We start from the raw sequence: 21945 nt of genomic DNA on the forward strand, positions 1-21945 counted from the left end.
AAATTTAAGTAACAGGTGCAGCCAACCCAGATACCATCAAATCCACAAGGGCAGACGTATTAGTACCACAACCATGGAAATTAAAAAGATTTTGGGAATAAAGCGCAACCTGATAATTGTGAGAAGTATACAAATACTCAGGAGTATTGGCTCAACTTCTCTGTATACTTGTCCAGCCATATACCAAAGAGCGTAAAGAATAAGAGGGTGTTCTATGCGAAACATAAAATTATACTACTCATGTTTACTTATTGCTGATCTAATTCACAGGAAATAAAGCCACTTGCTACCTCTGAATCTGTTGTTTTACAAGATGTCACCGTTCTTCCAACCTCTGCTGAGCAGCAGACACCCACCACAGTGCCTTCTGTACCTGCCGTGGTCTCGCCTTGGTCAGGTTAGTTGGACTATCCTCTTGCACTTGATGTAATTATAAATGATTGACGAGTAATGCCAAGAGGTCCATTACTATCTTCACTGATGTTGGCAAGTCTGATATAGATTGATATGAGCTGATGGCACCTGTGTATGTGTGTGGCCCAGCTGGGACCTCTTGAATTACATAGGAGTTAAATATATGGATTAAAGAGATCTTCTGATGTAGACTGTTAAAGTGAGAAACCAGTATTGTAGTTGCTACTAATTGTACTGAAAGGAATTTACTTTTCTTCATGGTTCTCATAATTTGATGTGTACAAATATTTTTTTCTTGTCTCATTCATTGGGGAACACAGCTGAAGACTGTGGGTATAGCAACTTCCACTAGAAGGCGAACACTAAGCAGAAAGTGTTACGGTAGCTAGCTATACCTCTCTTGCAAACAACAAGCTAGCCAGTTTGTACCTTAATGTCCATAGGAGGCAGAACTGTTTTTATGGCCGGTCTTCCAGAAGCACGTGGATTCAGGACTCTCCGTTACCCCACCAAGGAGAGCAAATAGAATGGAGTTAAAGGGGTTGTCTCGCGGCAGCAAGTGGGGTTATACACTTCTGTATGGCCATATTATTGCACTTTGTAATATACATCGTGCATTAGATATGAGCCATACAGAAGTTATTCACTTACCTGCTCCGTTGCTAGCGTCCTCGTCTCCATGGTTCCGTCTAAAATCGCTGGCAGCTTGCTTTTTTAGACGCGCTTGCGCAGTCCGTTCTTCTCCTTTCAGCACGAGCCGCTTCAGTGTGCTCCCCGCTACAGCTCTTCTGCGCATGCGCAGACGAGCTGTCACCGCTCGGGAGCGAGCTGGAGCGGCCATTCTGTACCATCCTTTGTTAGAGGAAGGTGCAGAGCCGCCCAGCTGTCCCGAGAAGCCGCCCAGCTGTCCCGCCGTCCAGCTGTCCTGCTGTCCTGGTAAGTGATGGGCGGGGGGGGCTGTCGCTGCGCTGGGGGGGCTGTCGCTGGGGGGGGGGGGGCTGCGCCGGTTACCTGCTGCCTGGCGGTGGGTGACTGGTCGGCCGTGTTCACTCCAGGGGTCCGGTCGGCGGCTGCGGGGCGTCTGGTTGTCAGGGAGACACAGCTGGTAGCGTCTCGGGAGCGCGCACGTCGGGCTCCAGCAAGCGACGGGAAAAGAGCTGGGGCCATCTTGGGAAAATTTTTATAAGTTGCTGAAACGCTGGAACGGTAAGTACAAACCAGCTAGAAAAGTCATTTACAGGGGGGCTTAGTAATGTATGCTTAATTAGGGGGACTGGGCAAAAAAAAAAAATCCACTCCTGCCTCGAGACATCTCCTTTAACCACTCAGAAGAAATGGAGGCTCGTTCCTTCCCTCTCTCCACCAATCACGGGCCAGCATGCTTTTTCTTCCCTGGCTGCCATTTGCACATGTGGTTGTCTCCTCACCAAAGACTGCCACCACTTCCTCTCTCCCTGTTCCTCAGCCTATGTTTCTCCACATGAGCTTGCTGTGCCATTTGGTATCTTGACTACATTCCATAGAACTTCTCTTCTCGTAGATGGCTCCACAACAGTGGTCCATTGCTCCTCAGACTGCTTTGGACCGGGTGAGCTCTGCTTGGTGGCTAGCTTCTCTTCTATATTTCGCCTCCTGCAGTACCCCTTGCAGTAGTCCTATATGCAAGTATTTTGTTTGCTGTCTGCGGCCTCTTTTAGCCCCATATCTGATTCCATTGCGGAAGACTCCAGACGGGGCAGCCAGAGCCACATACTATGTGTGCTTTCACTGCAACACTAAATTTACATGTGGGCAGTTCAAGCCATTTTGTACTAACTGCATTTCCATTTGCAGGCAGCCATAGATCTGACTACTGGCATTCGTCCCGCCCAGTCCCCACAGACCGCCGAGCCGAAATGGGCATGCTCCCTGTCTCAGGTGATCTCGGACCTTACTATAACGTCTTCTGCAATTCTAGACAGGCTAGAACATTTTTCCAGTCAGAGACCACTCCATCACACAGCAATCCTCCCGAGTTAGGCCATGGAAAACAGCTAGGCCTTCTCTTTCAAGGCAATCCTACAGATGCCCAGCATCATCATCCCATCCAGCCCTTCCTGAGATTTGCTCGGAGCCTCCAGAGATTTTTTTTCTCTATTCTACTTTGCATCCATGAAACTGGAGGAGGTTCTGTCATCCATAAACATCAAGGATGCTTATCTTCATGTCCCCATTTGTCGTGCGCATCAGCGTTTTTTTTTTGCTTCGCCATTCTGTTCAACCACTATTCATTCACTTCCTTTCCATTCGTACTGGCCACGGCCGCCTGAGTCTTTATAAAGGTTTTGGCTCCAGTGATGGCTCTCCTCCACTTCAAGGGGGTTAGTGGCCATTTCCTATCTTGATGACATGGTAAAAGCCCTGACCCGGTCGAACAACCTGGCGAGTTTCCACAAAGTCTTTCCTCACACCAACGCAACGTTTGGACTATCCTTCGACATGGCTCAACCCTGTGTACTACTACCGTCAGAGAAATTACTCCGTCAAAAGCAGGTGCACTCACTGCAAACTCAGAATCTCGTGACCCTTCATCGTTGCACGGGGCTGATGGTCTCCTTCAAGGCGATTCCTTTTGGACAATTTCACGCTCTGCCTCGCAGTGGACCATTCTCTTGCAGTGGGACAAATCCGTGGGCTTTCTTGATTGAAAGATCCGAATACCTCTGCAGCTTCAGTTCTCCCTTCGTTGATGGCTGTATTCCGCACAGATCCATGTGGGCCGCTCCTTTCTCACCCTTCAATGGCAGGTGCTCACCACAGATGCCGCTACATGGACCTACTTTCACACCTTTTCAAAGTTTTACTGGTTGCATACTTTTTGTGTCTGTGGACACCTCCCTCATTTGAAGAGTTTAACATACTGCTATAAAGTATACATCCTCCTATACTCTACCCTCCCCCGAGGGACTGCTTTGGAACATCCCTTGGTCTTCAGTAGTGTCCCCCAATGACACAGACAAAGAAAAAAGTTTTGTTTTACTTGCTCTAAAATCTTTCTCGTCTTGATCATTGGGGGACTCAATGCCCTTGCCGAGTCTGTTTTTAGTACTTTCACATATATTCCTCCTTGTTGGAAAGTTCTCCTTAAAGTTGCATATGGTGCAACTTAGTTGCAGTTACAGTTTTAATAGTTTGTCTTGTTTTTTTTTCTATTGGCTGCTCTTACTGCTTGTATACAAACTGGTTAGCTTGGTGCCTGCATTAAGGGTATATCTAGTGGGAGGAGCTAACAGTCTTTCTACTTGGTGTCCGCCTCCTAGTGGCAATTGCTATAGCCATGGTCTTCAGCTGAGTCCCCCAGTGAAATAAATTTAACATTAACTTCAAAATTCTTGTTTTCATATTGCCTGTTCATAGATATCCATAATTCGACAGTGGCTGATGCGTTAATTTTTTATTTTTCTTTATTAGTTATTTCAGCGGAGATGCCTATATCACCCAGAGCTGGAACTGACTCTATATTACAACCTCAGGTGACTTCAGCCCAGTTCTCACCACTTCCAGTTTCAATTCCAGCAGTTAACCAGCCTTTACTGCCTATGCCACAGGCACTGAGTGCTTACCAGGATCCTCTGTATCCGGGATTTCCTGTCAATGACAAAGAGAGAGCTACTGCCCCTCCTCCCTACTCTCTCTGTAAGAATGGAGATGACCTGCCTACTGGTGAGTCCTACTGAGATGACTTCTCATTCAGTTGTGTACTAGTTATAAATGTGTGTTATATATGAATGGAGGAATTGCTTTCAACTGTTAAAAATGTTTTATTTTTTTTTCCAGATAAAAGCATCCTTCGTTTCTTTTACAACCTCGGTATAAAGGTTAGTGTTCGGTTTAGACTCCAGGATTTAGATTTTCCAGATGCTTGACCGACCTGTTCATTGTACGTGTAGTGATGATGTATTTCTTTGTTACAATTAACACGTTTTATCTTGCGCTGCATTAAAAAAAAAATCTGTTCTTTAGCAGTGATATTGGGGAACCTAAATCTAGGGGATGTAGTTTTGGGTTCTAGTTAGGTTAATCCGTTTTCTTTTATACTATATATATCCCATGTTTTGAGTATTTATTTTTTTTATTTACGTAAGTTTATATTCCCACTTTAATGAGTTTGTTCTTTTTAGGATTATACTGGTGCGATTTAGTGATTTATTTATAACTAGCTTACCCGTCGCGCGTTGCTGCGAAGACACAGACATTCATTCGTTTTTATATACAGGTGCTCCCCGACTTGCGAACAGGTTCCGTTCCGGGAGCCCGTTCGCAAGTCCGTTTTGTTCGCAAGTCGAACAAATGGTAGTATGGAGCGGGATCGCGGGTGGATCCCGCTCCATACATCGTCGGGTGCCGGCTGTTCTTACAGCGGGCACCCGGCGGCAGCAGTTCCGACGAGCCGCCCGCTTGTCGGAACTGTTAACACTTTAAATACCGCTCTGACAGCACAGCTTTCATGCAACCTCAGTAGTATAAGAAGTAGCCACCAATCACAGCACAGCTTTCATGTTACCTCAGCAGTATAAGAAATAGCAACCAATCACAGCACAGCTTTCATTTTACCTCAGCATTCTCAATATCCAGCAATTGTCTTGCGAAACGTTCAGCGGATGCATCATTTTCTGGTTGAACACGCATCCCGTTGCTCGTAATGCCTTTTGCTTTCGTGCTTGAGATGGAAATCAAACGATCTTTGTCTGGGGGGCATAACTGTCGACGATGCTCGCACGCGCGCCACCTATCGTAGGATAGTTGTACTATGCCTATAATCTTCCCAGGAGTGTACTCAGCAACTTCCCAAAGTCTCATGGCAATTGGATGAATGGTGTAGTAATGCATAAAGGACAGACAGACAGACATACATTCATTTATATATATCAGGAAGTGAGAGAATTACATTCCGTACGTAAAATTTGGACGCTAATTCTTTTGCGCATAGAATTGAATAATCGAGTTGGGACCCATTAGCGTTTCCGATTCATGACATATTCAATGCCCGTGCCAAATTTCACGTTTCTATGTGAGAAAATTACATTCCGTACAAAAAATGTGGACGCTAATTCTTTGGCACATAGAATTGAATAATCGAGTTGGGACGCATTAACTTTTCCTATTTATGACATAATCAATGCTCGTGCCAAATTTCAAGTTTCTATGACATTGGGAAGCGAGAAAATTAGATTCCGTACGTAAAATTTGGACGCTAATTCTTTGGCGCTTACAATTGAATAATCGAGTTGGGACCCATTAACTTTTCCTATTTATGACATAGTCAATGCTCGTGCCAAATTTCATGTTTCTACAACATCGGGAAGTGAGAGAATTAGTGGCAATGATGGAAATCGAACGATCTACGTGGGGGGGTCGTAACTGTCGACGACGCTCTTGCTCGCGCCATTTATCATAGAATATTTGTACTATGCCTATAATCTTCCCAGGAGTGTACTCAACAACTTCCCAAAGTTTCATGGCGATCGGATGAATGGTGTAGTAGCGCATAAAGGACAAACAGACAGACACACACGCAGACATACATTCAATTTTATATATATAGATTGTACTACAATAGATAGACCTTTAAAGACTATGGAAAACTTTATACATCAGAAATCAATACACACACATCTTACTAAGGGTACATTTAGACGGGACGATCTGCCAGCGCTGACTCTTGATGACTCTTTGATCAGCACTTTACATAGAATGTGAAGTGCCGAGTGAGAAGTGTTTACGATTTTTTTTGCATTTGGACGTAACGATTTATAGTGTATCTTTGTTTATTTGAACGAATTTTGAGTGATGCTCATCCCATATAAATGGCCCTTATCAGTTTTTTGGGTTTTTTTGGATTGTGTTCCTTCTCATACATTTAGAAAGCCTCAGGCTTAATTTGTAGGCGCTACTACTTTCAAGATTCTGGCTGGCGGCATTCATAGCACTGATCAGCTGGTCTCCCGTTTTTGAGGCTGTGTAGCATAACCACACCCACTCAATACTACACAGCTATTTCATCCTCTCTCTTGAGTAGCTGCTGGTCTGATTTTTATTTATTTTTTTTCCCCCTCACTACTGATAAGAGCAGAAAATTTACCCCAAGTAAATTAATGTTCTCTGTAATAGCTTTCTCTGCTATCCTCTCCACCACCATCCCTCAGCACTGTCATTCCACCTTCTGTAATAGCTCAGTGGAAAGGCAGGGTATGCAGGCCAGGAAAGGAGCTGAGAAACAACTTGTAACAGAACTTGCTAAGATTTCAGTCCTCCAGTCTGCAGTGCCTTGAAAACAATTCAAGTGTAGAAATCAATCTGTCAGAAATTTTTAATGAAAACCAGTTACAAAATTCATTAAAAAAAAAAATTTGATTCCACAAAAAAACAAGTGTGAAGTCTGCATAATGTTTAATTTGTTTTTGCTGTTTTTTTCAGGCTTATACATGTCCAATGTGGCCTCCACATGCATACCTGCATCCCCTTCATCAAGCCTATTTAAATGTTTGTCGGATGTATCCAAATGTTCATGTTTACCCACAAACCCATTGGGTACAGGAAGCTGCTGTAAACCAAAGTGAAGTAGATCCTTCAGTCTTTGCCCATCAAAGTGTGGTGAGGAATGAGAACCAGAGTGAGGAGCCTGCAAGGTTTTGTCCCCCAGTTGTGCAAACCCCACCAGTACCAATCCCAATAATTGGTGAGCAGATGCCTGCACAAGATAATTCTTCAGAAGAAAGGCACCAGTTCCAGGCACAGGGTAGTGAATTTGAAGACCTGGTATCAAACAAGACAGTGCTCCCACAACCTCCTTTTGGACAGGGTTCCTATATGGCACCACTTCCAGTAGCTTCTCCATTTTTCCCACATGTTTGGTATGGATATCCATATCAAGGATTTATTGAAAACCCAGTGGTACGGCATAATGTCTTCATTAATCCTCAGGACCCAAGTTTATCAGAAAACATTTCAACAGGGACTGTCTTAGGAAATAATACAGTTCAATCAGCAATAAATCAGCCCCATCATCTTGTGAGTGAACCATTTAGACCTCTGTTGCCTTCTTCTGCTATTGCCGGAGCGTCTGAGTCGCATACCACCACAGTGATCAAAGAGGAACCAACTTCAGATATGGTGAGAATGGAGCAACAGAAGCTTCCAGCTAATTTGACTGTTGAAGAGGTTCCATTAGATTCAACTGAAATACCAGAAGGCAAAAAATCAATAGAGAAGGAAATTGCTTCTGTAACAGTAGCTGTGGCACAGATAATGCCACCTGAAGAGAGGCCACTTAGAGCAAGGGAAGAGAGCTCGGAGGATGAGCGGGAAGTATCAAATATGCTGAGTAGCGGAAGATCAAAAAACTTTTACAATCAGTCCTTTAATAGTAGGAGGCCTCGAAATGACAGGCATTATCAAACCAACAGAGGCGGCTACCAGTATCCTAGATCTGATGAGGGCTGGAGGGGACAAAGAGGCAGAGAAGACGGCTACTACAGAAATAGAGGAGGCCGGCCATACCGAAGACGGCAATTTGGAGAGTCTTATAAGCCGCAACATGAATAAGTTTAGAGCTGATCTCAGTTAAGAATATTTGTATGTTTTTCTTCATATTTATTTGGACAATGTATACTGAAGATAATAAAACAAGAAGCATATATTCTTTAAAGTGCAGGTAAAGGTTTAGAAATTGGGGGCAGGGCAGAAGTAACCCATAAGTTTGTAATTTTTTTTTTTTCGTCTTCCTAAATCAGTTTCTACCACTTGGGTTTCTTAATATTTTGTTCTCGTGAAATAGACTGATGATGGGAATAGCTTATGTGGATGTTGACCACCAGAACCATAAAATGGAGAAAGAAGACAAATTGCACAGCTTGATCTCCAGTTTCTCAGCATCTGTTAGACTTGCAGTGATGCATTAGATTTTCATGCTGTGTATGGAGATGGCTGTATGTTTAATTGCCTTATTGTTCTTTAAGACTACCAATAAGTTTTTAATGGCTGTTGCTTCTGATCGCGCTTCCATTCCAAAGGCCTTTTCATCTTAGAAACTCCTTCAACAGAGGAGAAACTTGAATGTTGTTCCTTATGGTGACCTGTTGTAAATAGAAAACTTTTGAACTACTTCACTGTTTAAGAGGGGTAACAACTGTTGCATGTCTATGCAGCAGTGGAAAACGTAATCAGTATTTGTTTAACTCCCAAGTCATCATGGGAACGTTGAGTATTTTTGTTCACAGCCCCTCCGTCCTAGAGTAACTCCTAATAACCATTACTTAGCAGTTCTTTGTTTTAAAAGCTTGGGTAGTTAAGTAGGGTGAGGACATGCCATTCGTGATCCAGGGGTCTGTACTAGAGACAAGAGGTAGAATGGTAGCATACACATTGGACTATATCGCTGCTAGCAATAACTTAAGGCTGCAGGTTAAACAATCGGGGGCTTGTGTTGAGAGAACTTGTGAAAGTAAACCTTTTATGCTCTATTTTGCACTGACTTATCAGAAAAGACGTGTAAGCACATTTGAGTATTTTATTTTAAATCTGTTTATGAAACTACAATGTTCTTTACGCTTTGTGTTCGGAGATTATTTTTTAAGTATTCCTTGAGTTTAACACAAACGTGTTTTTGTTATGCAGAAATATTTAATGTTCTCATTTATTACTCTTCTTATTTAGAGGATTTTTGTTCCTTTTAAAGCTTGTGGTGGACTTGAATGTTTTTTTTGTTTTTTTTTTCTTTTTGCAAATATGAACTTAATGCCTCTTTGTTTCCGGGGACGATTTCTCCGAAGCATATGCTATTGTCCTTTTTGTATCTTTTGTGCGTGGTGTGCTATAGAAACAGCTTTTGCTGTCATCATGTTTACATGTTAAGTTTGTTGGTTTTTATTTACTACATAAATCCAGATTAAAGGATTGATTAAGTGCTACTGACTCTTTGGTATGGACAACTTTTAGTTCTAAAGTATTTATAAATCTCTTTTTTGTGTGTCTGTATGTTTGTCTTGATTATATTTAGTAAAGACTATTTAGTAATGAATAAAATATGAATGATTAAAAGGAAACTTACTTTGGGTATGCATGGATAATTCAATATTCGATCACAGTCTAGGAAAGAAAACGTTGCAGCTGTCGATGTTGAAGGTATGTGGCTTTAGAGATGCTAACTTTTTTAAGCCAATGTGTGATACAAATTAAGGGCTCAGGTGTGTTTTTTTCAAGACCGGTAAACTGAAAAACGTAGGGGAGGGCGGCACTGATATACACGGTGTATTAGTATGCATCATTAGTCTAAGCTACTATCCACCTGCGTTGATTAACCAGTGCTGCCCACCTGAGCATATTGTGTCTTAGACTAATGATGTATCAGGCACTTGTAGAAGCTAGTGTGGCCATCTTTGTTACTCCAGGATAGGAAGGTTGCTCTAAAAGGGAACCTGTCAGGTACTTTATGCTGTGCTCACTGAGGGCAGCAGATTATAGTGACAGTCATGTTAATGTTACTTATGGGTTAAAGGGGTTTTCCAGGGAGAATACTACTGATGACCTATCCTTTGATTAGGTCATCAATAGTTGATTGGCTGGTCTGTCACTTGGGAGCCTGACCAATCAGCTAATTGTGCGCCTGCTGAGAGCGCCGCAATTAGAGGTTGGAGCAGACGTCTTTGCTCCGACCTCTGTGTAGTGGCCCTGGCGTTGTAACTGAAATGCACATAAAAATATTCCCTACATCTGCTGTGGGACATGTAGGCTCAGCGTTTTCTGAGGGACTCCGGCTCAGACTTTTGTAGGGGCACACAGGCTGCTGTTTTTACGAGGATGCTTTGAAAGGATGCCTGAAAACATCACTCATGTTCCTCCCTCATTCTTCCATTATATAAGGCACTTGTCAGGCCTCACATGGAATACGGTGTACAGTTCTGGACAGCGGTGCTTGAGGGAGGGGGGGGGGGAAGAAGAGCAACTAAATTAATAAACAGAATGAGAGGACTGGAATACCGAGAGAGGCTATCAAAATTGGGATTATTTATCCTGGAAAAAGACAGTTATTTGGTTGCCCCTTAACAATGTATAAATACATTAGGGGACAATACAAGTGTCTCTCCCATGATCTGTTTATACCAAGGACTGCGACGGTAACAAAAGGGCATCCGCTACGTCTAGAGGAAAGAAGGTTTTATCACCAACACAGAAGGGGGTTCTTTACTGTAAGAGCAGTGAGACACTGGAACTCTCTGCCTGAGGACGTGGTGATGGCAAAATCCATAGAGGAAGTTAAGAGGGGACTAGAAGTCTTTCTAGAGCGCTATGATATTACAGGATATAGACATTAAATAACCAGCAGGGTTGTTGATCCGGGTCTTGGAGTCAGGTAGGAATTTTCAGATGTTGATCCAGGGATTATTCTGACTGAGATTATCGAGTAGAGATGGAATTCCCCCCCCCCCCCCCAAATGGCCTGAATTGGCTTCTGGGCCATTTTTTTCCCCTCAATCAACAAGGTGGTGGAAACAGGCTGAACTAAATGGGCATTGTCTTCTTTCAGCCTAACATCAAAGTGCTAATGATTACTTGTCTGTCTGATTTACATGCAGAGCCTGACTGCACCTGTGATATCAGTTACCAGCTCTTAGCTCTGCCCCCTAATCACATGATAGTGATGTCATCACAAGTCCTTAATCTCTCATTCAGTGCACAAGTAGGATAATGGGTGGACTACATCCCCCACAAAGCGCTGTGGCCTCAGTTGCTATGGATACAGCAGTATTGCTATGGATACAGCAGTACTGTCTGGAAGTTTGTGCCTGGTTCTTGCACACCTGTGTGGAGACTCCAATAAATGACACCTCACAAATTTATACATAGATAGTTTGTGTGCTGCCAGGACAGGTGATCAGTCACATGGTCTCCCCCACAAACCCCTGATGGCCTCAGTTGCTATGGATACAACAGTACTCAGTCAGCAGTTTGTATGTTGTGACACAGCTGGACACCTGTATGGAGACTCCAATAAATGACACCTCCCCAATGTCCACATACATAGCTGATGGTGCATATTGACCAACAACATTGAAGCATAGTCCTTCACCACTATCTTCACATCTCCTGAGCGTGATATCATGTCATCTCAAGTGCTGATGCCGCCAAAACCAGTCCAGCCTTCATCTAATCGTCAACTAATGTCCAGTGTTGTAACAAGCTGTCGTGTAAACATGTCACCACAAAGGGTTGAATGCCGCTGTGAATCTTATGCAGCCTACATGACACAGCGACAAGCCACGATTTCACTTCAGCTACCAGCTGAAGTTCGTAAATCTTGTGCAGCTTATACGTGAAAGCTGCAAGCGAACTTGTCTCCTCAGCGAGCTGCTGAAGTTCATAACTTACATGCAGCTTTTATGCGAAAACAATGTAGCTGAGGTGTGTGTGGCACATTGCACCACCAGAAACACTGGTACTATAATTTCCTAATAATTTATAGTACTATGTAATATGCATCAATACATCTATTTAGAAAAGAGGAGTGACTTTACTACTTTTAACGCTCTGTGCATGATACAGTGTAGAGTGCATGTCATGACCTTTCCTCCCCTTTCAGAAGGAGTCAGAATATGTACGCTGCTGAACACTGCATTGTCAGGCAGCAGAGCATTAAAGTGTACAGTACGCTACCTTTTTTTTTTTTAAAGCTAGACAGGGTGGCTGTGGACCCCAATATCTGCTGGGGTCTTGTTACTGTGGCAGGTTGTAGGCACAAAGGGAGGATAGTTACAATGGGAAGAGAACATGTCACTGAACTTAGGCAACATGAGTCTGGGACCAGTATGCCCATTGCCCCCTTGTATGTGATGGTGTGAAATGTGTTTAAGAATACCTTGTAATTTGACTTGGAAAGGAGCTCTAAGAGAGATGGGTGGTGCTGGCCTCTCCCCACCCACAGCATGTTGACTGACAGCTGTCTCCCCTTTTGTGTATAGGGAGAGAGGTGTCAGTATTCTGTGGGTGCGGCTTCCCTCTTTGACTCGGCGCTACGTTTCAAGTTACACGTCAAAGCATATTTGTGCTGAAACACCATGGCATGTCAGAATAACAAATAAATGAGGCTGGTGGGCAGGCCTGTCCCAGCTCATGCTGCCCGAACCCAAGGGCAGGTTCCCTCTAAAGAGGTGGTGTTGCTGTAGGGGGCATAAAAGAAGGTACTATTACTATGGGTCCAAAAGAGGTATTATTTTGTGATGGACATGCTGAGGGATGTTAGTGGTTGGGGCACTGTTACGGTGCAGAGGGAACTGAAAAGGGCATTGGAAATAGCAGGATGGAGAGTTTGCGGCACTGGAACATCTGTGCTGGATTAGACAGAGCCTCAGCCCCCTATTTACATCCAGAGTGCACAGGGTTTGTATGGAGCGGGATCAGAAGCTCCCAGGTTGCACTATTAAGCCAAATTGTGGGCAAGAGACTGGTGGTCACCCCCCCTAACAATTTAGTTGGGCCAGACCATAATCAGCAAGGCACACGCCCTGGCAAATCTTGGCTAAGTACCACACTAGGTGGAACGAAGGCCAATCACTGCCTGCGGGTGACACCACTGTCTCTTCTGTGTTACATGCTGCCATTGCTGTCCAATACTTCTACACATCTCCACCATTCAACAACCCATTCTAAAACACAAGATTTTTTTTTTTTACCAAGAGTGCAGGTGAAACCCTGAAAGATTTTACCAAGACTATAGGTGAACTCCTAAAAGGATTTGTTTACGAAGAGTATAGGTACACCCTTGAAAGATTTGTTTACCAAGAGTGCAGGTAAAAACCTGAAAGATTTTTTGAGCGACAGCTCGTAGTTGCTTAATGGGATTCAGGGGCCGGTGTACTGCCAGGCAAGATACTGCCTGTCCCAGCCCCTCACTCTCCCCGAGGGGCTTGTTAACCAGTGCCTCAGGGAAAGACAGCATGAACTGTAAAGAAATTAGTAGCCAAAGATGGACACTGCGCTAAGATATGTTTCCATACGCCATGTGACCCTTTTAAAATTGTGCTTCATAGCTGACAAATCGCAAATTAATGTATGATTGTAAGTGCCATCCCATGCCACCTCTGTTGCAGCATTTTATTAGCCACAAATGCCAGCATAGGGGGGACTCAGAGGCCAGTACTTCTACATTATTAATAAAGAAAACAACCCATTTTAAAAAGACATTTTTTTTTAACCAAGATTGCAGGTGAGAACCTGAAATATTTTTTGAGCGAGAGTGCAGGGTATTTGTTAACCAAGAGTATAGGCGAACCCCTGAAAGATTTGTGTACCAAGAGTATAGGTGTACCCCTGAAAGATTTGTTTACCCAGTGTGCAGGTGAACCCCCTGAAAGATTTTTTTTAACATAGAGCTCGTACTTGCTAAATTGGATCCAGGTGGCGGTCCACCGACAGGCTTAGTTTATCTTAATAAGTATAAGCCTGTCGGCGCTGTCAGTTGACAGGCAGGTACGCTTAGCTGTGATAATCTCCCCAGCAGCACTTAACACCCTCTCTGATAACACGCTAGCGGCAGGGCAGGCCAGCACCTCCAAAATGTACAGCGCAAGTTCGTGCCACGTGTCCAGCTTTGACACCCAATAGTTGTATGGAGCAGAGGAAGCACGGAGGACACTGGTACAGTCGGCTATGTACTCCCTCACCATCTTTTTACACTGTTCCCTCCTACTCAGCCTAGACTGGGGAGTGGTGACACAGTCTGGCTGGGGTGCCATAAAACAGGCAAAGGCCTTGAAGAGTGTTCCCCTCTGTGCTGGACATGCTGTCTGTTCCCCTCGTCTCCCCTGCTAGTTGGCCCACTGAACTTCATCTACCGCTAGCGTTGTCAGATGGGAACTTTAGTATCAGCTTTTCCACCAGGGCCTTGTTGTATTGCATCACTCTTTCCTCTTCGGGCATGAGAGTGGAAAGGTTCTCTTTATACTGTGGGTCGAGAAGGGTGAACACCCAATAATCCGTGTTGGCCAGAATGCATCTAACGCGAGGGTCACGGGAAAGGCAGCGTAACATGAAGTCAGCCATGTGTGCCAGAGTCCCAGTACGCAACACATCGCTGTCCTCACTAGGAGGTTGACTCTCAGTCTCCTCCTCCGCTGCAGCCCATACATGCTGAACAGATGTGAAGGAAGTAGCATGGGTACCCTCTGCAGTGTGGGCAGCAATCTCTTCCCCCTCCTCCTCCTCCACTATGCACTGAGAAAAAGACTTAAGGGTGGTCTGGCTATCAAGCAATGTATTGTCATCCCCCATCTCCTGTTCTATCCGCAAAGTGTTGGCCTTACTGCTTAACAACGACCTTCTCAGCAGGCAAAGCAGCGGAATGGTTACGCTGATAATGGCGGCATCACCGCTCACTATTTGTGTTGACTCCTCAAAGTTTCCTAACACGTGACAGATGTCACATCCATGCCTACTCCTCTGTGAAGAAATGCGGACGCTCACTCCCACGGGCATGTTGCAGCTGGTATTCAACAATGGCTCTATGCTGCTCGTAAGCCCTGGCCAATATGTGCAAAGTTGAATGGCAGCGCGTGGGCACGTCGCACAACAGTCGGTGAACTGGCAGCTGGAAGCGCTGTTGCAATGTCCTGAGGGAAGCAGCATCTGTGGTTGACTTTCTGAAATGCACGCAAATGCGATGCTCCTTGCTGAGCAGCTCAGACAAATTGGGGTAGTTTTTAAGAAAGTGCTGAACCACCAGATTGAACACGTGGGCCAGCCATGGCATGTGTGTTAGTCTGCCAAGTTGCAGAGCCGCCACCAGGTTATGGCCATTGTCACACACGACCATGCCTGGTTGAAGGTTCAGTGGCAAAAGACGCAGATCTGTCTGCTTTGTCAAACCCTGTAACGGCTCTTGGGCGGTGTGCCTCTTGTTACCTAAGCTCAGGAGTTACAGCACAGCCTGTTGACGCTTCCCTACAGCAATGCTGCAGCGCCTCGAGCTCCAGACTGAAGGCGACATGCTCACAGATGGTAATTGAGAGGTTGAGGAGGTATCATAATAAGCCGGAGAAACCATGACTGAGGTAGGACCCGCAATCCTCGGTGTGGGTAGCACATGAGCGGACCCAGGGTCAGACTTGGTCCCAGCCTCCACCAGGTTAACCTAATGTGCTGTCAGGGAGATGTAGTGTCCCTGCCGCCAGCACTTGTCCACGTGTCGGTGGTTAAGTGGACCTTCCCAGTAACCGCGTTGGTGAGGGCACGGTTGATATTCCGTGACACGTGATGGTGTAGGGCAGGGATGGCACAGCGGGAAAAATAGTGGCGACTGGGGACCGAGTAGCGAGGGATGGCCGCCGCCATGAGGTTGCAGAAAGCCTCAGTTTCTACCAGCCTATATCAGCAGTTTGGAGATATGCACATTTAGCGATTGTGCATGCGGGTGGGTGGCTGCATATTTGCACTTGCGCTCTGTTTGTGTTATGGACAGCTGAACGCTGTGCTGGGACACATTGGTGGAGGCAGTGGAGAACTGTGCAAGGCAGGAGACGCTCATGCCTGCGTCCTGGGAAAGGGATTGCATCTCAGTGCCAGCATGTAACACGGGAAGAGGCAGTGGTGACTCGCAGGCGGTGAATGGCCTTCGATCCACCTCGTAGGGTGCTTAGCTATCATATGCCTGCGCATGCTGGTGGTGGTGAGGCTGGTAGTGGTGGCTCCCCTGCTGATTTTGGTGCGGCACAGGTTGCACACCACTGTTCGTCGGTCGTCCGTGCTCTCATTAAAAAACCTCCAGACCTTTGAACAGCTAGCATGGGAGCTTGCCGCGAGGAGGTGCTGTGGGGAACAGATGGGGGATTACTTGCTCTTTCCCTGCTTTTCCCTCTGGCCGCCCCACTGCCTCTTCCAACATGTTCTGATGCTGCACTTGCCTCCCCCTCTGAAGCACTGTCTTCAGTAGGCTTACTAACTCAGGTCGGGTCAGTCACCTCATCATCCACCAGCTCTTACTTTGAATCCTCAGTCTGCTACTCCCTCAGACTTACTGCCCTAGCAACAACCTCACTGACAGAAAACTGTATCTTATCATCATCAACAAATACCTCTTGGGACACTACGTGGAAGTCCCCACCCTCATCACCCTGAGACTGTGAAAGGTCCAAATTTTGGGCATCGGTCACAACAAACGCCTCAGGTGGCTCATGAACCGTTGCTTGCGACTCAGGGAAGGGACCTGAGAACAGTTCCTGTGAGTATGCCTGTTCTGAATCTCTTCTTTTCCTGGAGTGACGAGGCTTGAAGGAAGGAGTATCAGTGTGAGGATTCACAGGTCCAGTCCCTTGGCTAGCGTGAGTAGACAGCGTGGAAAACTGGGTGGTGGATAAATTACTGAATGCGTTATCCGCTATCCACATCATCACCTGATCGCACTGTTGTGGTTTTAATAATGGTGTACCACGCAAACTGTGAGATGAAGCTATGGAGCGTAGATATGCGGCATTCTACTTCTCCTTCAGCAGCAGGCACTGTTTCACCCCGCCTAGGACCTCGGCCTCTGTCCATGTCCTCGACCCTTTCCCCCAGTATTGTTCATGTTGTATAATGTACTGCGTCAAAATACTGCGCAAACTGGGAGGTATTTTGTGTATGCTTTAAGCCAATAATTGACAGTTTAAAATGAGTACAGTCTTGTTATATAGTGGGGATCGACCGGACACACACTGGGGTATTTTGCGTACACTTTAGCAAAAAAATAGACAATGTAAAATGAGTGCAGTCTTGTTATATAGTGTGGATTGACAGGACACACACTTGGGCCTAGTATGCAAATGCTTTCAGACAAAAACAAATAAAAAAAATGAAAAATTAGGTTTTTGTTTTTTTTAGTTCCTATATACCGGCGTATAAGACGACGGGGCGTATAAGACGACCCCCCAACTTTCACCTTATACGCCGGTATTACAGTGGAGAAAAAAAAAATCATTACTCACCTCCCCCAGCGTTCTGCGGCGCAGCTGCAGGCTGTCGCTCCCTCCTGGTCCCCGGCAGAGCATTGCTTTCTGAATGCGGGGCTTGAAATCCCCGCCTCCAGAAAGCTAATACACACGCCGTCAGCCAGTTACAGCCATTCAATGGCATCATTGAATGGTTGTGATTGGCTAAAACACACGTGGCTTCAGCCAATCACACTATTCAATTACATCATTGAATGGGTGTGATTGCTAACACACGTGCTGCGCCTTCAGCCAATTACAGCCATTTAATGATGTCATTGAATGGCTGTAACTGGCTGACGGCGTGTGTATTAGCTTTCTGGAGGCGGGGATTTCAAGCCCCGCATTTAGAAAGCAATGCTCTGCCGGGGACCAGAAGGGAGCGACAGCCTGACGGAGCGCGACAGAACACCGGGGGAGGTGAGTAATGATTTTTTTTTTTGACACTTTTTTTTTGTATTACCGGCGTATAAGACAACCCCCGACTTCAGAGCAGATTTTTCGGGGTTCAAAAGTCGTCTTATACGCCGGTATATACGGTAGTCTGTGTACACCAATAGCAGTATATACGGTATAGAACCGGTAACAGTATGCATTATACAGCCGGGATGCTTGTGAATGCTTTGTGCGCACTACTGGTCCCAGGTAGCCAAACTGATGATGCACAAAAGTGGAGTTGTAGTCCTAAAAAAGACTGTTGGGTTCTTTGAAGATGGATTCCTGCCTAAACACTCCTAACCTACACTATCGCTCTCCCTCATGCACAGCAGCTGTCCCTCAGCTAATCCAGCCTCCGTGTGAGGCGAGCATCAGGTGACCTGAGTTTTTATGATCCTAGGTTACCTGATCCGGCCAGCCAATCACTGCTATAGACGTGCACAGGGTTGGCACGTCATAGCAGAAGGTGCCAAAGCCTTCCCCGCATGTTCATTTGGCTAAAAAAGCCACTAAACATATGGGGAGGAGGTGTGACATTTTCTCGAACACCGCATGGTGCTCGCTCGAGTACTTTTGAGTATGCTAATTGCTCGGACGAACATGCTCGCACATCTCTACTGGAAACTATTTAAATGCCATTATCAATTCTGACAGCAGCATTTGCATGCCACAATCTGCTTAAAATTGCAAGATGCCATTTGGTTGTCATGGCAGCTGTGGGCCAATACTGCAGTATATGGTATATGCGATCAAATGATCACAAGTACCCTGTGGGAACCTTAACCTATTTTTTTTTTTTTTTTACTATTATCAAAAAGAAAGATTAAAAGTTTAAACCCCCTTTTCAGGTATTTATAATACAAAATAAATCTGAAAACAAACAGAAATCGGGTGCCGCTAAGTCTATAAAAGTTCCATCCCTGAAAATTATAAATTATTTATCCTGTGTGGTGAATGACGGAAGAAAAAAAACAAAAAAAAAACCACACAAACAAATGCCAGAATTGCACTTTTTGGTCACCTTATTTCCCACCCCACCCAATGATGTTACCCTAAAGGCGAGCTCCTCTCCATGTTTTTTGTTTTGCACTGCTTCTTGCAGTTGTATAAGATCCATGCCAGTATCGGCCATCGTGTTCTTTTGCCACTGATCTGTCCAAGCATTATAGATTTTTCTAGCGACTGCTTGCATTACATGGCCAAAATCTGTTATCCGGAGCCCGATCATCTTCCCCTCCAGTAATATACCAGGTCTTATACGATTAGGACTTCTCTGTTTGTTACTTTTCCTGTCCCCCTAAGATGTCTGAATTGTATTTTCCCCTTTTTTTTGTTAAATTTCACAACACTTAGACCTTTTAAAAAGTTTTTCAGTACATTATATGGTACATTAAATAGTACCATTGCAAAATACAAGCCGCCCTCAGACAGCTATGTCAATAGAAAAGTTTAGATTAGTTTAACGTGAGGAGGAAAAAGGGGCCATATTAAGGGGGTTAAACTGCTAGAACGACCTCTGTAAGGCTATGTGGTGGATGTTGGTGTGCCATTTAAAGTGGTACTATCCGCACAAAATCCACAGCAAAAAAGGAGATGCTGAGGATGGAAAATCCACACTGCAAGTCAATTTATGCAGAAATTTTTTTCAGCAACCTGTGAATGTGATTTCTCAAAATCCCACATACTTTGGTGCTGCTGTAATACCCTGCAGCTTTCCCACTGCATCTGCCATGTATGAACATAGCCCAAGGATGACTTACCAGCATATTGAAGATATTATAGTGTATCAGAGAAGACTACACAGGAGAATATGTGACAGTGGAAGACATTATACCCCTCTGAAAGAGTACTACAACTCCCAGCACATCCAGGCTCTTATTATAGGAAGTAAGAGGAGAGAACGATAGCTTGTACTGCAGCTGCTGCCAGGGAAGCACTGGGATGAAGTTATGTGGATGACATTTAAAAGAAAATAATAATCATCTCATCCACTAGAGTGGAAAAATTCTGTATATTTGAAATGCACTGCAGTTTCAAAATCTGCAGCTATGAAGTGGGTTTCAACCCATGTAATGCAAAGATTGAAACCGGCAACAAATATACACTATTAGATGCGTATTTGGCCGCTACGGTTAGGTGTGTATTTGCTGCAGAAATTCCTCAGTATTTAATATTTTCACTGTTCACATGCCCACGCATGTGGGTACAGCATTAAGTTGGGTTGGCTGCACTTGAACATCTACCTCAGGTACTAGTTTTGCACCAAGGAGGAATATCTTCTCTGCTCCCATTTCCAGGGAGCTCAGTCTTTGCACTACACATCTATTTTTGGGGATGTTCTACTCCTCTTTCCATCTACCTCGTTGGCTTCACTCCCATTGAAATCAATAAGGGCACAGAAGTGTAATAGCAGTGTGCCACCCTCATTGATTTCAATGGAAGTGAAGCCAGCACTCCCACCTCCTCCTGTCTGCTACTGAAGACCTAGTGAGAGGCTAGATCAGTTGAAAAGAGCTCAGAAACACCCCTGAAATTTGTTTTTGCTCACCCAATTGCATGGAGCTAACGAGGCAAAATTGACCAGTAAAGGATTGCTATCTAACTGGATTAAAAATGTAGTTCTTCATTCCTATAGATCAGAGGATCTGGAACACATGCAATGGCTACCTCCTCGGCAAAATTGGCCTCTGTATCCTGGTCTGTCTCAAATCTGAGAAGCTGTATAATGGTAGTCCACCTCAATGTTATTGAAACATTACAGGCTAGACATCTTGGCTTCAGCATATTCAGCCTTTGGCTCTTAGATGCTTGAAAAGGCGTCAGCAAATATCCCCCCCTAGTATTGCTTCTCATGTGTGCCTCTCTGTTAAGGCAGAAGAATGCAGTCCTAAGCTCTCGCTCACGACCTGAAGGTTGCAGGTTCAATTCCTGCATGGTTCAGGTAGCCGGCTCAAGGTGGACTCAGCCTTCCACTCTTTGGTACCCAGCTGGGGGTAATAAATTAATTACCTGAAAGCGCTGCGGAATAAGTTGGCGCTATACAAATAACAAGTCCCTTTCCCCTTCAGTGTTGCTGGAAGTCAATTTTCTTACCTGAAATGTTATTTTCTGGAGTCTGCAGGCAGCACCACTTTCCAGCTAGTCAAAAAAATTACATGAGTAGTTCCTTGCTTCCAGAGTATTTGAGTGTGCATTACAAACCTATTATGCTAATTATATTCTGCTCAATCAGGCACCAGGGGAATTTAACCCTTCCTGTGCTGCCTTTGGATTCCAGGAAATAAAGAGATTTCAGGTAAGCAAATTTGACCCTTTCCGAACAAATATTTGCTCATCATTGGGAGTCTCAGCAAACACGGTCATCTGATTATTTTGAAGGAACCTTTCTAAGGCAGGGCTCACATGAAGTAGTCTGATTCCGCTTGCGAATATCTGCAGCAGCAAACAGTGATCGCGTATGTGCGGATTTACGCGTATGGACAGCATCATCTGCATGAAAGCTCCCGAACAGGCAATGACATCAGAAAATCACAAAGTTGACCGCCCAGGTGATAATTCTCTTTCATAGAGCATGCTATGATTTTTCTTCCGCTTGCTTGAATCTGCAATTCCTACCTGCACGTCTGAGCGAACCACTGAAAGTCCACACCTTTTCATGCCCACATTACCATCCGCACAGACTGCGATTGCAGAATCCGTAATTCAAATCCGGCTGTGTGAGACTGGCCTAAGGGCCCTTTTACACGGGCTGATAATTCCATCCAGCGGGAATCTGAACGATACACTAATAAATGAGGATTTGCTTCTCGTTCAGTTTCTCCACGAAGAGTATACTATGGGAATGTGTTTTTGGAAACTTTTTTCAGGGATCTTGGAAAATTTCTGTAGTTTCAATATCTTTGCCAACCATCAGTGAAGGCCGTCAAAGAGTACATGGGAATTAAAGTTTTACGACAGCTGGAGAGTCACAGGTTGGATGCCCTTTTTTTCTAGACCAGTGTTTCACTAACTACAATTGTCAAGACCCCCACAACAGACCAGGTTTTCAAAATTTCCCTACTCCTGCACGAGAAATGTAATGGTCATTGCCACAAGTGTT

At 44.7% G+C, this 21945-nt stretch overlaps 1 protein-coding gene across 1 annotated transcript in view; it reads left to right on the plus strand.

The window, feature by feature from the left end:
* Window positions 1–9501, plus strand: part of OTUD4 (OTU deubiquitinase 4) — a 36289-nt gene extending 26788 nt beyond the window's left edge. Inside the window, exons 17-20 of the mRNA XM_066573683.1 lie at window positions 271–397; window positions 3865–4116; window positions 4231–4271; window positions 6871–9501. Of these exons, the coding sequence (XP_066429780.1) occupies window positions 271–397; window positions 3865–4116; window positions 4231–4271; window positions 6871–7998 (1548 nt within the window). The 3' untranslated portion in view covers window positions 7999–9501. The remainder of the gene's footprint in view (window positions 1–270; window positions 398–3864; window positions 4117–4230; window positions 4272–6870) is intronic.
* Window positions 9502–21945: the final 12444 nt, after the last annotated feature.

This window comes from Eleutherodactylus coqui, chromosome 7 (genome assembly GCF_035609145.1).
Source record: "Eleutherodactylus coqui strain aEleCoq1 chromosome 7, aEleCoq1.hap1, whole genome shotgun sequence".
Classification (NCBI taxonomy): domain Eukaryota; kingdom Metazoa; phylum Chordata; class Amphibia; order Anura; family Eleutherodactylidae; genus Eleutherodactylus; species Eleutherodactylus coqui.